This window comes from Barbus barbus, assembly GCF_936440315.1.
Source record: "Barbus barbus genome assembly, chromosome: 7".
Taxonomy (NCBI): Eukaryota; Metazoa; Chordata; class Actinopteri; order Cypriniformes; family Cyprinidae; genus Barbus; species Barbus barbus.
Genome location: NC_136735.1, coordinates 38,788,155 through 38,804,180, shown reverse-complemented (window position 1 = coordinate 38,804,180; position 16,026 = coordinate 38,788,155). Strand labels below are relative to the sequence as shown.

Genomic DNA, 16,026 nt, shown 5'->3' with positions numbered 1-16,026 from the left:
TAATGATTTTTGGCATAAAAGAGAAATGTATAATTTTGATCCATACAATGTATTGTTGTCTATTGCTACAGATATACCTGTGCTACTCATGACTGCTTCTGTGCTGCAGGGACACAAATTTAGCAACAAGTTGGCAACACTGCTCAGAATCGATTTCAGGGAGAATCGTGATGCATTTGGAAGATCTCAGAGTCCATCTACGAATCTTTATGCATCGATTTATCGTCGAAGCCCTACTAATATCATTATCAACAAAATTCTGAATGAGCTGGATATTTCTGGTTGAAACGGGCTGAAGTGCATCTGTACCTGAGAGCACCAGAGCGATTCCTCCGCAGGCGTTGGGAGAGGACATGGAGGTGCCGTTCATCAGCTGCGTGCCGCGGAGCGTCCAGTTGGGCACGGAGGCAATGGCTCCGCCGGGGGCACTGATGCTGACCCCCAGGGCCCCGTCTGTGCTGGGGCCACGGGATGACCATGTGTACTGGTTCGGAGGAAGCTTCTCTCTCAGCGAGTACTCGGCCACCATCATGTCCGGCGTGACGTACGCACCCACACCTGCACATCAGGAACCATCAAACCAGTGCTTTCTGACTGAATGATGTGGTTAAAAGTCATTAAAAGTCATCCAGGTATCAAGTAAATATGTGGTGTGAGCCAGAACATTCTGGAGATCGTCTACATGTTCTTGGTGGAAAGTATGCTGATCTATAATATAACATCCTGGTACGGGCACTAGAACTCTAAACAGAAAAATACTAGTGCTGTCAAACGATTAATCGCATCCAAAATAATAGTTTTGTTTACATAATATATGTATGCATACTGTGTACATTTATTATGTATATATAAATACACACACATACAGTATATATTTATTTTACTATACTAATATATATATATATATATATATATATATATATATATATATATATATATATATATATATATATATATATATATATATATATAAAATATTTTGAAAGATGCTACTCATTTTTGAATGATCAGTTTGTCTTATTGTTTTCTCGAAGACGTTATTTAATGCCCAGGGCAGAGAGAAACATCTATAAGAATTCATTTATACCTGAAGTAATTGGACATTTGGATCAAAATACCAAGGTGGAGTGATCTGATGTTATATATATATATATATACACACACACACACACACATACATACGCACATGATAAATGTCTATTTTATACACGCATATGTTCCCTTGTTTTGGTCAACTGTGGCTATATCATACTAATTCATTCCTTTGTTTTAGTCAATAAAGGCCACAAATTAATAATTTGTTCCCTGTTTATAGGTAAATCATGGCCATGTTGCATTAATTTGTCCCCTTGTTTAGTGGCCATGCTGTATTAAATAGTTCTCTCATTGTACTAACTGTAGCCAAACTGTATTAATTTGTCCCCTCGTTTTACTAAATTCTGGCCACATTATACCTGTTTTGTTAAATCGTAGCTATATCACACTAATTTGTCCCCTCGTTTTATTAAACTGAAGCCATGTTTAATGATTTCATACCTCATTTTTGTAAATAGAGGCCACAAACTAAGAATTTGTTCCCTCTTTTTAGGTAAATCATGGCTGTGTCAAATTAATTTGTCCCCTTGTTTTAGTAAATAGTGGCCATGCTGTATTAAATAGTTCTCTCATTGTATTAAATTGTGGCCACTTTGTACTAACATGTTCCCTTGTTTCAGTAAAATGTGGCCAAGTTGTACTAATTTGTTCATTTAATTTAGTAAATCGTAGAACAATGTTGCCCCACTTTACTAAAGTGAAGGTAAAAATTCTTAATTTGTTGCCATGATTTAACTAAAACAATGGAACAAATTAATTAAACATTTATTTTTTGTCTGCAAATCAGTTTGTTATTGTTCATATTTCTTGTCATGGCTTGTTTTGTGTACAAGGCAATATTGTATGTAAACACAATCATGATCTGAACTGAAGGAGTGAGTTTTAGGTCGTTACCGATCACACTGCTGGTGGTTCCTCCGGGGCAGCCCACGGTGGACAGACACGGGCCGTTATTCCCAGCGCTCGACACAAACAACACATTATACTTCTGGACGGCCTCCATGATGACCTCACAGATTCTCCTGAAGAACACAGACGTGGATCAGAGGGCTGGGCGATATGAGCAAAAACTCATTTCTCAGTATTTTTTGGCTGATTTGCGGTGTATATATCTAGATATTTTCTACATTTTTGTATTTGGATTAAACCAATAAAGTGAATGAAACCATGTAGGCATATATTATTTGCAAAAAAGGGTTAAAATCACATTACATTCTAACATTGCAATCTAAAAAACTAATTGCCTTATTTACCCAGCTGATCGATTACAGTGATAATTGCAAACATTTTTTATATTACAAGGTTTCTAAAATGTTAGGTTTAGATATGCAAATGAGGCATTATTTAATGAAATATGCACTAATTTGAATACATTTCTAGTACAAAAATCTAAACACTGGATGACGTCAGTTTCAAAATTCTGATTAATTTTTTTTTTTTTACATATTAGTGTCAAAAGTTTTTACAGAGGGAATTTTGGGTATCTCATTTTTGTCACTCCATAATTCAGAAAATGCTTAGAACTGACAGAAAACACTATTTTCACAATTTTGGGGGGATTAAGATGTATGTAATTAAGCAAATTGTATATAGACAAATCCCTCTGTAAAAACCTTCAGGATATAGACTATAGGAATAAAAATGTAAAGTTCAGTGTGTATAAGTGCTACTGATGTGGAGATTTATGGCTCGGTGTAGGAGAAAAAAAAACTCATTTTGAGAAAACGGACTTTAAAAATATGTACACTCACCTAAAGGATTATTAGGAACACCATACTAATACTGTGTTTGACCCCCTTTCGCCTTCAGAACTGCCTTAATTCTACGTGGCATTGATTCAACAAGGTGCTGAAAGCATTCTTTAGAAATGTTGGCCCATATTGATAGGATAGCATCTTGCAGTTGATGGAGATTTGTGGGATGGTCATAAAGGGATGGACATGGTCAGAAACAATGCTCAGGTAGGCCGTGGCATTTAAACGATGCCCAATTGGCACTAAGGGGCCTAAAGTGTGCCAAGAAAACATCCCCCACACCATTACACCACCACCACCAGCCTGCACAGTGGTAACAAGGCATGATGGAGCCATGTTCTCATTCTGTTTACGCCAAATTCTGACTCTACCATCTGAATGTCTCAACAGAAATCGAGACTCATCAGACCAGGCAACATTTTTCCAGTCTTCAACCGTCCAATTTTGGTGAGCTCGTGCAAATTGTAGCCTCTTTTTCCTATTTGTAGTGGAGATGAGTGGTACCCGGTGGGGTCTTCTGCTGTTGTAGCCCATCCGCCTCAAGGTTGTGTGTGTTGTGGCTTCACAAATGCTTTGCTGCATACCTCGGTTGTAACGAGTGGTTATTTCAGTCAAAGTTGCTCTTCTATCAGCTTGAATCAGTCGGCCCATTCTCCTCTGACCTCTAGCATCAACAAGGCATTTTCGCCCACAGGACTGCCGCATACTGGATGTTTTTCCCTTTTCACACCATTCTTTGTAAACCCTAGAAATGGTTGTGCGTGAAAATCCCAGTAACTGAGCAGATTGTGAAATACTCAGACCGGCCCGTCTGGCACAACAACCATGCCACGCTCAAAATTGCTTAAATCGCCTTTCTTTCCCATTCTGACATTCAGTTTGGAGTTCAGGAGATTGTCTTGACCAGGACCACACCCCTAAATGCATTGAAGCAACTGCCATGTGATTGGTTGATTAGATAATTGCATTAATGAGAAATTGAACAGGTGTTCCTAATAATCCTTTAGGTGAGTGTATATGTATTGACACAAATAGATAAAGTGCTATAAACGAAACACTTAACAGTGTCTTTTGAATGTCTTCTTTCCACTAGTCTGACAAACATTTTATGAAAAACCATAAAGCCCAAAATCGACAGGTGCATGTTTTTGTCTGCAATGTCTCCCCTTAAAGCAGAAGTTAAATTCACTAAACTAAAAATTAAAATTTTGATTACCCCATTAGTCACTTTATATCATACAAATACACTTACTTGTTTCTGTGAAATATAAGTTATGCATTTAGGAAAACAGCATCTCATCTCAAACACATTAAACAGCGCGAGTAGCGTCTTAAACTACACCAAACTATAAACTATACCATATCTTACCAGTTTTTAAAGCCCTTCATATAAAGCTTGTCACATGATTAGAACAAACACTGCAGGGGTAGACAATGAGGGAAATTTGCCACTGGCCCAGGTCAACGCGTCGGGTATTGATCCCAATAATCACGAAAAAGAACAGTTTGCTTGAACAACATGAATAGCATTTATTTTTTTTAAGGTAGGTTTAGTGCAAAGTGCAGCAAAACTGTGCAAAAACATGAAACAAGTGCAAATAAACCTATTGCATAGGATTCATTCTCCGTAGTCACACAGCAATTCATTATATTATGTTCATACCATAGGTTTCATACACGTTAACTTTTCTCTAACTTACTTGTCTGCATATGTGGGCATTGATCTGCAGAGCTCACAGTAAACCTCTTTTTTTTCTTGATCGTAGCCCAGCTAGGGGTGGGCGATATGGGAAAAATATATCACGTTTTTTTTTAGAAATATCACGATTCGCGATTTTATCACGATTCTTTGTCATGTTGGTTTTACAAGTTGTGTGAGCATTACAGCCAAACTAGAAAGACAAAGCCTTTCAAGGTAACAAAAAAAAAAAAAAAAAAAAGACATGACAGATATTTAGGCCAAAGTGGGCGAAGATAAAAATCTGTCATCATTCTATCTTTGTTATTAAAAAATAGGAACAGAGATACACATTACAAATACACATAATATACAAATAAAACAAACAGTGCTTTATTTTCAGGTACAATAGGTGTATTTAGCAGAGCATTCAATGAAATTGAATGAACAAATATACAAATAAAACACTAGATAGACTGATTCCTAAAGCAACTGTATTAAAGTTTTTCAGTCAAGAATAGAGAGTGATTTTTCTCTGTTTTGTTGTTTTGTTAACGTTAAATTAATAGTTCCCCCAAAAATAAATATTCTGTCTGTCAATTCTGTCATAATGTTTTATTTTTATACCATCATTTACTCAAAAGTTGTTTTAAACCTGAATGAGTTTCTTTCTTCTGCTGAACATAAATGCTATTTTGAAGAAGGTGGAAAACCAATCAGTTGCTGGTCCTCAGTGACTTCCATAGGATTGTTCTTTCTATCAAAGCCAATGTAGACCAGCAACTGTTTGGTTACCCTCATTCTTCAAAATATCTTCTTTTGGGTTCAGCACAAGAAATTAATAGAGGTTTGGGAAACATGTGAGTGAGTAAATAATGACAGAAATTACATTTTAGGGTGAACTATCCCTTTAATGACAGTCGACAGCATGTTTAGTGTCCTGTCCCTTTAAGAGCTGCACGCATCTAATATACAGGCACTCATCTGTTTCTCTCTTAACTATTTACTTTCATTTTAGAGATAACCAACTGAGTCTGTATGTAAACCTTGTGTGTTTTGACAGTATTAGCGCAAAAGATAACTTAGTTGAGTAATCAGGCGCTGTTAGACAGGCTTTTTAGTGTGTGTGCTTCAGGTGTATGCGCTCAGAAAAAGCGCACGTCAGACCAGCGCGTGAATTAAACATTTAACCAGCAAGGCTTGTGTGCAAATAATGTACTTCTGCGATCGCGAATAAGTGCAGTGTCCTGTCAGAGTAACTCTACTGCTGTATGTCGTGTTGTACAGTATATAGAGACGGAGACCAGAACTGTATTTGATCATGTGTGCTGTAGCACGATACTACCATATTTCTTCAAAAGCAGATCGTGGAGACATTTTTATCGTCCACCATCAAGAATCGTCATATCGCACACCCTAAGCCCAGCCAATTCCAGCGGTCTCGCCACTGGGGCTGAAACTATCTCTGCCTTTTCTTTTCGTATTCCCTTTCGCTTTCCCTCAATTCCTCTGGTGATTTTCTCTTCCTTGCCTTCTCTTTTTTACCCGGCGTTTGGCCGGGTGATGGGGGTTTCAGAAACATGTAGCCTAGCTTAATAGTAGCTATAGGTAGGTGCTGAGCAGCAGTGTGCAGTTTGCGCGCGTAACCGCGGGAGCGAGCAAGGCGGTGCAGACGGAGCGCATCTGTAAGGCTGTCGGGATTACGTAACGTGTTAGCGGTGGTTACCGAGACGATTTAACAGAAATCAAAACACAGAACCACAGGTAATTAATGTGAAATTAGACTTATTTTTAATCGAGGCATTATTTTTTACTGGCCCCACCGGGCTAGTGGTTGGAGCGATCTGGTGGCCCTGACGGTTTTAAAAGTACGTCCGGGCCATTTATATTGTCGACCCCAGAACTGTATCATGCACTTTCTCCACAGCAGCTCAGTCTGTGTCCTCCGCTAGATATTTATCAGATGCACTCGTATCAAACTACTGTATATCGATATAAACAGCATTGCCTCATAAAAATATATCAATATACCGTATAAACTCGATATAGCGCTCAGCCCTATATCATAATGTCATGCTCCATGCAAGTAAACAAGTGCTTTTACTCAACTCCGACTACTCAACTTTGCAGTGACGCTTTCGGATGAGAATAAAAGCTACAGAAATACATGTGACTTGACTTCATCTGTGTATTTTGCACGTCTAATGTCATCAGAAGCGCAGTGAGAGACTCACCCTGAGTTCGGCCAATGCGTCGCCTCCCCGTAACTGTAGTTCACAAGATCACACTTATAGTTTATGACTTCAATCATCTGCAAACAGAGATATATCATTACATTGATGTTGCACACGCATCTAAATAAAAATAGCACACAAAACAGTGCTTTCAAGAAGCAGACTGCATAATTTATTGGAGTACAATAAAATGGAGCTAAATAATTCTGACTAAAATCTACATTTTGTTATAATATTTGTTGTTGGACATTAAATTTGATATGTAACATGTCATTTTAATTTTATGAGAGCAGTAATAGCAAAAAGGCAATTGTAACAGGGTTTTGTAAAACTAAACATTTAGCCCACTTTGTAGAAAATTCAGATTTATATATCATGTATCACAAGTATTCAGCAAAAATATACAGAGATATCATTTTTGGTCCATAACATCCAGCATGATTAACTATCAACATCATACAAATAAATACATACATAAATAAAGTGTTTATTTATAGGCACCTTTCAAAACACTCACTACCAAACGATATAAAATAAATTATAACATATGCTAAAAAATAACACTTGATTTGATATTTTGTATCTAGTGAGTGACATTCAGGCATTTTTGGTGTGATTTAAGCGTTATTATAGTAAACAAACTATAAACAATTGCTTTATTAATTGAAATAAAGCTGAAATAAAATAAAACAAATATTAGATGAAAAATTAATGAAAATTAGAAATGTTGCTTTTGGCAGCTGAAAATAACTTCAAGGTTATATTTTTTACTTTTATTAAAAAAAAAAAAATTAAATTAAAAAAAGAAAAAGTCTCAAACTACAACGAAACCTGAAGAGTAAAAAAAAAAAAAGTTATAAAAGTTTATAAATAATCCTATAATAGCCTTGATTTCAGAGTTTAAATACCGTATTGACCCAAATACAAAAAAAACAGTCGTCTTATATTCAGGGTCTAGACTTTGACATGTCAATAAGAAAAGTGCTATATAAATGAAATGAATTATTATTATATTATTAATAATACACCCACAACAATAGGTGGCGCCAGATACACATAAAACGAGTGTGCCAAGAAATCCGTAATGTAATGCATGTTATAATGATGTTAGAAGATCGCGATTGAACACAAAAGAAAAAGAAAAGCTTGCAGCAGCATGAGTCATGCTAGTCTGATGGCAACAAACTTCCTCTGTAAGTGATTTTAAAACGGAAGACAGAACCCAGATAAGAAAGCTACAATAAGATTTCACTTCTACTGATAATGAAGTGTTGCTAGGCTACTATGAGATGGATAGCCTAAATCTTATATAATTCAGATGGGCTACCGTTATTTTTATGGTGTGTAAGATATCAGAGACCGAATCAGACGAATTTAAGTAGCATCAGAACATTGAAACCTGAGGAGCTGGAACGCAGAGAGGCTTCAAAGCTGTAACAGGACAACGTCATAAATCGGATTCCTGGCTCCTAACCAGCAAGCCTCTTTCACAGAATAGCTTACAACCTTGAGACAAAAGAACACTTATAGATAATTCCAATTCAGGAAAAGACTGTCAAATTTGTTGCAAGTAATCAAGACTGATGGTCACATGTAAACCTGTGATAGAAAATCACGAGCTACAGACTGTCTTGGGGGGGGTCTCCACACAGAAGACAAAGAACCCGACTGAAGTCCTTCGTTCATAGAGACAATCTGTTCACATGTACTACATCTTAAAAGGACATACAAGTTATTTCTCTGCATAGAAATAACCTATATTATGTTTGTAAACTACACATTAGATTATCATGCTTTACTCAAATATTATGCATGTTTTTTTATCACTATTGAATAGCTGAAGGATTCAGATGCGTGTTTGGTATGTATGAGTGTGAAAAATCATGCTTTAAATGTTTCTTCCAATCAATTCTTTGTCGAATGCATCATAGTCTTGTTATAGAAATCATGTTCAAAAGGTATACTTTGCAAGAGCCTGTATAGTTCGGACCTCTGACTGAACAGATAACAAGATTTATTATTGGGGTGGAGAAACAAAGCAATACCCCGAGCAAGGACAGTATCTAATTGGTCAAGACGTCCAGATGGGACGGTCTGAAAGCTGAGTTTAAAAACTCAGGACACCATCAAACTCTCTCTTACTCTTCTTCGTAAAAATGCTCTCTTAGTCACTCTCTCTGCTCTTCTTCTCTTTTGCCACCGCGTGCTTCTCTTTGAGCGAGCTCTGGCCCACGTGCCAGCTGCTACCATAATGAGAAGAAAATCAACCTAGTCTCATTACATCCTTTTATTTTTATTCGTTTACTTTAGTTTATTTTCTTTCTGTGGAGTTTCGTGTTCTAATGTAAGTTTGCTACAAAGTCCAGCTCCGACTGCACTCCTTCAAACTTCGACCAGACCAACTCCTCATCCAACGCCCAAGACCTCACTTCAAAGACTACTGAACTCTCAACCAATCAGACACAAAGGAAACCCCTTAACACAGGCAAAGCAAGCAAGTAACACCTCCAGGTTCTAACTGAATCAGCTGCATTTAATACTAATTTTAGCCTCATTGAGAAACTCAAAGCGAGGGTTAAATAAGTGATTGATGGTTGTTCAGGTCTATGCAATTGAACATATTGCTGTAATCTTGGGATTTCACATTTCCATTCTCTTAAACTCATCCTTTCCTCACTTTCTGCAACGTGTGAATGTGTGAATGCTTGTGTTCATGTGTTACTTAGATTAGTTTATGTCTTAGGTTTATATAAATAAAATCTGATTTATATTGAAAAGAGAAGTATCTTGTGTTTTCTGCTCACAAGTTAATGTCTTAATCTGCCGATCTAGTTACTGTGCTGTCTAATAGTGTTTTCACTATATTTGGGATTTTAATATCCAGTGCAGAGTTTGTCATACGGCTCGTTCAGTGAATCGCCGTAACACTGATTCTGTTCAAATCCCTATAAAGTCATAAATGATTGCCTTTGAGCTAAATTAAACTATTTCTTTAAATTACATATTAATATTACGTTGTTATTACGTTACAGGTGTATCAAAAAAAAGTGTATATTTTTTAAATGTGATTGTTGGTACATTTTACCAGTATTTACCATGCATTCAAAAATAAAAATTAAAATAGGAAAAAATATGCAATATGAAAATAATTTAAGAAAAAAAAATCTTAATAAAATACAAGATTTGGTTTTCAAAAAGGCTTTTTCCAAATTGTCTTATAATTAGGGTCGTCTTGTATTCGGGTCAATACGGTAGTTCCTAAAATGATGTGTCAGTGAGTGAGTGTTGATGTCTTACAGCTCGTATGAGGCCGGTTCCCGTCTCCATTGTGCTGAGGCGTGTGTCTCCGATCTTCACAGCCAGGATCTGAGCTCCTGGAGCGACTCCGTTCCGCTCGGGTTCATCGGGGAAGTGACCCGCTGCGATGCTGGCCACATGCGTCCCATGAGCTCCTGCAAACACACGCTGATCAGTGAAAAGCCTCTCAATGATATACATTTACAATATACATGTGCAACCCTGAACCACAAAACCAGTCATAAGGGTCAATTTTCTGATTTTGAGATTTATGCATCATGTGAAAGCTGAATAAATAATCTTTCCATTGATGTATGGTTTGTTAGGACAGGACAATATTTGGATGAGATGCAACTATTTGAAATCTGAGGGTGCAAAAAAATCTAAATATTGAGAAAATCAGCTTTAAAGTTGTTCAAGTGAAGTTCTTAGCAATGCATATTACTAATCAAAAATTAAGTTTTGATATATTTACGTTAAGAAATTTACAAAATATCTTCATGGAACGTGATCTTTACTTAATATCCTAATGATTTTTGTCAAAAGAAAAATGTATAATTTTGATCCATACAATGTATTGTTGGCTATCGCTACAAATATACCTGTGTTACTCATGACTGCTTCTGTGCTGCAGGGACACATATTATTATTATCATCAGTCTCACCTCCGCTGGTGACGATACACAGAGTGTTTCCCTCGTCATAGATGTTTATGGAGTAATTGAGCATCTCGGCGTATCCCAATGTGGCATATTCCTGTCTCTCTCGATAAGAGCTCAGGATGGTGCAAGACGACAGGTCTCCGGTCTCAGAAGTGTCCACCACAGCCCTGACACACACCATAAACACACACAATCATCTCACTAATGCACTGAAAATATCCTCACCCTCAGACCATCCAAGATCAGGATGAGTTTGTTTCTTCATCAGGTTTGTAGAAATGTCTCTGCATCAGTGTCTCAGCAATGGATGCTCTGCAGTGAATGGGTGCCGTCAGAATGAGAGTCCAAACAGCTGATAAAAACATCACAATAATCCACACCACTCCAGTCCATCAGTTAACATCTGGAGAAGACTAAAGCTGAAACAAATCCAGCATTAAGATGTTTTTAACTCAAATATGAGTCCATAATAACGCTTCCTCCAGTGAAAAAGTGCATCTCCTGTTGTCTCTCACATCATATTTGTTTAGAGCTCTTCTGGACTGTTTTGGCATCTGTGCAGATTTCTCTCCTGATTCAGACCAGAACACTTTTTCACTGGAGGAAGCGTTATTATGGACTCATATTTGAGTTAAAAACATCTTAATGCTGGATTTGTTTCAGCTTTAGTCTTCTCCAGATGTTAACTGATGGACTGGAGTGGTGTGGATTATTGTGATGTTTTTATCAGCTGTTTGGACTCTCATTCTGACGGCACCCATTCACTGCAGAGCATCCATTGCTGAGACACTGATGCAGAGACATTTCTACAAACCTGATGAAGAAACAAACTCATCTACATTTTAATTTTTGAGTGAACTATTCCTTTAAAGCTGGTGGTTTTATTGGAAATGCTCTGACCTCCACGTGACGCCATCGTGCCACAATATACAGTCATAAACCGGCCCTGGATCACTGTACTTCTTCTCCAGGGTTCCTAAAAGCTCCACGTGACACTGTAGCTCCTCCTTCTGCAGCTTCTCCATCTGACAACACAAACACACATTTATTTTAAGCCATGTTCAACATGCAAAACAATCAGCAAGCATCGTACGATAACAGCTTATTTTGTCATGTTTTTATTTTTATTCACACATGCAGGCTGACCTGTGATGGGTTTGGGTGAGTCTGGTCAAACTCTTCTATCCTGCGACTGGCCTCAGCGAGAGCTGCTCTGTGTGCCGGATCCCACAGCTTCTCCTTACGCTCTTTCTGAACCACCAGACATGGAGTTATTATGAATAAACATAAACAAGCCAAAATGTGCATTTGTTTGAAGTCGACTTGTGCATATAACATCAGAGCTGTCAAATAATCAAGTTACCTGTATTCTCTCTTTGAGAGCTTTAGGGAAAAAATCATAACCGTTCTTTATTCCAATGTGATATTTTCCAGACGGATTCACCCAAGCATCAGGAATCTGAAGAGAAACGGGAAACCTTTAGTGCTACTGAAACACTACGGTCTGGTTATTAAAATAAATATAGAGGAGTGAAGCTCACAAAGCCTGTGGAGAACAGGTCTGATTCATATTTCATCCCAATATAAAGAGATATTTTTATAAAATATAGTCATTTTTTTTATTAAATATAAATGTATATACACACACACACACATAAATATATATATTAGGGCTGGTAAGCGATTAATTTTTTTTATCTAATTAATTACATGATGTGGTGATTAATTAATCGCATATAATTAATCGCAAATTAATCGCACATCAAATTTGGCTGAGAAATTACTCCCAATAATTTAAAGTCATTGTTGTGTAAAGCATCAATGAAAGATTTTCATTGTTGTGTAAAACAGACGTTACAAAAAGTAGCTTCAGCAAGAAATATTTAGTTTGATTCAACATAAAATTTATTACATATACTCTTTTGGACCCTGAGGGTGAGTAAATGATGACAAAATTTAAATTTTGGGGTGGGTGAACTATATCTTTAATCATTTTTATTATTATTATTACTATGGAAATATTAAAATATTTCTTTAATGAAATGATCCTCTAAATAATAAACTAAAACTGCCAGTAGGTGGTGGTAAATGTCTTAATGATTAAGTCATCGAGTCATTTATTGATTCATTTGATTCGTTCAAATGGCTGATTCATTCAGGAGTGAAGTAAATGGTTCTTTATGAATTGAATCATTAGGCTTGTTTGACTTGAAGCGGATCATCAGAATCAGATCGATCGGTGTGTGTCATCAAAGCAGCGGGAGAGTGATTAGAGAGCAGATGACTCTGCGATGCGTTTGATCTGTGCCAACGAGCCTAATGATTCACCCGATTCATTCAAAATGTGGATTAAGAAATTAAATGCAGTTGTGTGTTGCTTGGAGACGAACAGTTCTGCTTTGTCGTTGGCAAAATTGAGCAAAACAGACAACATTGTGTCTAAAATAAAACACCATTAACTTCTTATTTACTGAACTGCTGTATAAGATTAGGATCACATTTGCACTCGTGTGATATTGCTTAACTACATGATGTAAATATGAGACAAAAATGTGTTTGTGTGTATGTATATGTTTTTATTTTAGATTTATTCTATTTTTCATGACACTCTCAAATGGCAAAAAACTCTCTACATTTCTATTTATTTTTTTAAAGGGCCAAAAACTACATTATTTACATTATTTGTACATCATGGTAATCTTTGTTGTAATTATCAGACCTGCAAACTCAGAGAAAAAAAGGTGACAGTGTTTGGGGGGGGGGGGGGGTGCAGAATGGGCGACGCCGACACTGTGAACGCATTAGCCTTGCACGGTCGCCAGATTCTAAATAGACATTGTTTACAAGTAATGCGGCGCATCCAATGCAACAAGACGTCAAATTGCTTTGTTACACTGTATTACTCTCGCATCAGCTGTTGTCTAAACAGTCACATCTACCCACATCAACACATCAAAAACGCTTTAAAAGTAGGGCTACATCCAGCTGACTTGAATGACTGCTGCGCACACGACAACCTCCACAACGTGTCGTTAATCAGGGTAGCTCAGAATTGGAGTAGTAGCCAGAACTCAGGGCAGAGCACCTGAGATTCCGATTGGTCCAGAAAAAATGTCATTTATAAGAATTGTCCAATAATGGCCTACATGGCACGCAAGCCCACCCCCACCTCCCTCTCTTGACAGGCGCGAGCTCAGTAGAGATTCCGATCGGCCCAGATGTCAATTAACGCAAGACCCCCCCCCCCCCCCCCCCCCCCCCCAAAAAAAACTCTCCGGTTCTACACGATTCACGTGAATGACCCAATTGACAATAAAAGCGGCGATTGTCGCCGAAAAGCGACAAGTTTGCAGGTATGATTTATAATTTTAAGCGGAATTTAAATAATTTTATTTACAGCTCCACCACAGATAATATTGTACTAAGAAATAAGAGCAATGAAAACATCCGGAGAAAATAAATCTATATTTTGTGTATTGGTTGGTTTGTTCACACCATGACAGGTTCCCTGGACATTTTCATGCTGAGTAACAAGCTCGAGTACAAAAGCACAATCTAAACACATATACAAGTTTGCTTTGGATAAAATGGATTCACTGCTGACGCCATTTAAATTTTCTTTGAAGGTATTTTTGCATTGAGAATCATCATAAACATCACAATGTAAAGAGGCTGCATTTTCTAAATGAATAACACCATCTCTTATTTCCTCTATTTTTGATTTTAGGGTGAAATATAAGACCCAAACATATCATTGTGCTGTTCACACACAGATATAGCTTTAGTAACCTGAGCCTCTGAAAGCTTGTGTGAACTGTGATGAATGCCCCTTAATCTTACTCTGAGCGAGCGTCCGGTCAGTCCGGTCACGAGCCCGTCTTTAACCTCCACCACACTGGACATGTTCACATCACCGCTGCCCGTCGTGTCAATGATGTCCACGATCTTGGGTTTCCCGTCTGTCGTAGTCTACAAGAAAGAGCATGAGATACAGTTCAGCATCAGTCTGGAGTCAGACAAATCATATCAGATTCACAGCGGGGATGCGTTTGGCTGTATATATGATAAAAGATCTGTGTTTGAGTGCACAAATCAGCTCACATGAGCCAAAGTGTTGCCATATGAGCTTTACAGGATCATTCTTCTGTTAAAAACGATGATGGACAGACAGAAACAAGACACATACATCACATAAACCCCTCAGTAGTGTAGAATAACGGCTGCCAGGTGAGCGAGAGCTGCTGGGTCCACTTACAGATCAAGATAACAACACTACCATCATGGTGAACACTAACTATAACACACAAAACACTAGTGCTGTCAAACGATTAATTGCATCCAAAATAAATGTTTTTGTTTACATCATGTGTGTGTAGTGTACTAAGTATATTTACACACACATGCCTGTATATTAAAAAAAAAAAAAAAAATGTTGTTTATATATTAAATATATTCATATATAATATAAATATATACATGTAAACATTTTCAATATATATACTGTGTGTGTGTCTTTATATATACATAATAAATATACACAGTACACACATTTATATTATGTAAACAAAAACTTTTATTTTGGATGCAATTACTCGTTTGACAGCACTAACTAGTTGCTCCCTACATAGACAGCATTTCGGTATTGCTGTCTCTATAGGGAGCTCGCTAGATTTTGAAACACAGCCTGTGTCATATACAATGGTTCTTTGATAACTAATTGAGTAAATTGTTACTATATTCAATTATCAAGGTATTTTGTCATCTAATGTTGCTTAGAAATACCATGGTAGTCCAAACAAACTGTGGTATTACCATGGTACTCCCTTTGTAAGTCAGAGCCATTGATGAGGATGACACAGCTTGTCCTTTCAAACGTGTAGTTTATGTTTTTAACAGCTTTATTCAGCTTGATTTGTTTCGTATATGTTAGTGCTTCTTTGTTGAATTATGACACCGGAGTCCCGGTAACGTCCAGTATTTGTGGTCCCTTAAACGGGAGGAAAACCGACTGCGGCCTAGTGATGAACCGCAGCCGCGGGCTCGATTTACCTGCATGCCCGGGGCCCCTGGGTCCACCCCGGTGTCGAGGATCGCGATGAGCACCCCTCGGCCATCGTACTCCGGGAATTTTGTGAGGAACGAAGCAGCGCCGGTCTCTTTTTTCGGAAGCAGCCCGTGGAACGGGAACGGGTCTTCGGCGGAATGAGCAGACATTACGGTACAGAGCGAGAATGAAAACACAACACGACAGCGGCGGACCGGTATCGACACAATGTGCGCGACAGGAGAGCGACTCTCTTAAAGGT

General features: G+C 37.7%; 1 protein-coding gene across 2 annotated transcripts in view; it reads right to left on the bottom strand.

The window, feature by feature from the left end:
- Positions 1 to 16,026, bottom strand: part of LOC306872698 (tripeptidyl-peptidase 2-like) — a 43,388-nt gene extending 27,362 nt beyond the window's left edge. For both annotated transcript variants that reach the window (XM_079421449.1, XM_079421450.1), the window contains exons 1-10: positions 15,770 to 16,026; positions 14,561 to 14,689; positions 12,084 to 12,179; positions 11,867 to 11,971; positions 11,621 to 11,745; positions 10,724 to 10,887; positions 10,059 to 10,213; positions 6,762 to 6,838; positions 1,990 to 2,117; positions 310 to 558 (exon numbers count right to left, since the gene is read on the bottom strand). In XM_079421449.1, the coding sequence (XP_079277575.1) occupies positions 310 to 558; positions 1,990 to 2,117; positions 6,762 to 6,838; positions 10,059 to 10,213; positions 10,724 to 10,887; positions 11,621 to 11,745; positions 11,867 to 11,971; positions 12,084 to 12,179; positions 14,561 to 14,689; positions 15,770 to 15,934 (1,393 nt within the window). In that variant the 5' untranslated portion in view covers positions 15,935 to 16,026. The remainder of the gene's footprint in view (positions 1 to 309; positions 559 to 1,989; positions 2,118 to 6,761; positions 6,839 to 10,058; positions 10,214 to 10,723; positions 10,888 to 11,620; positions 11,746 to 11,866; positions 11,972 to 12,083; positions 12,180 to 14,560; positions 14,690 to 15,769) is intronic.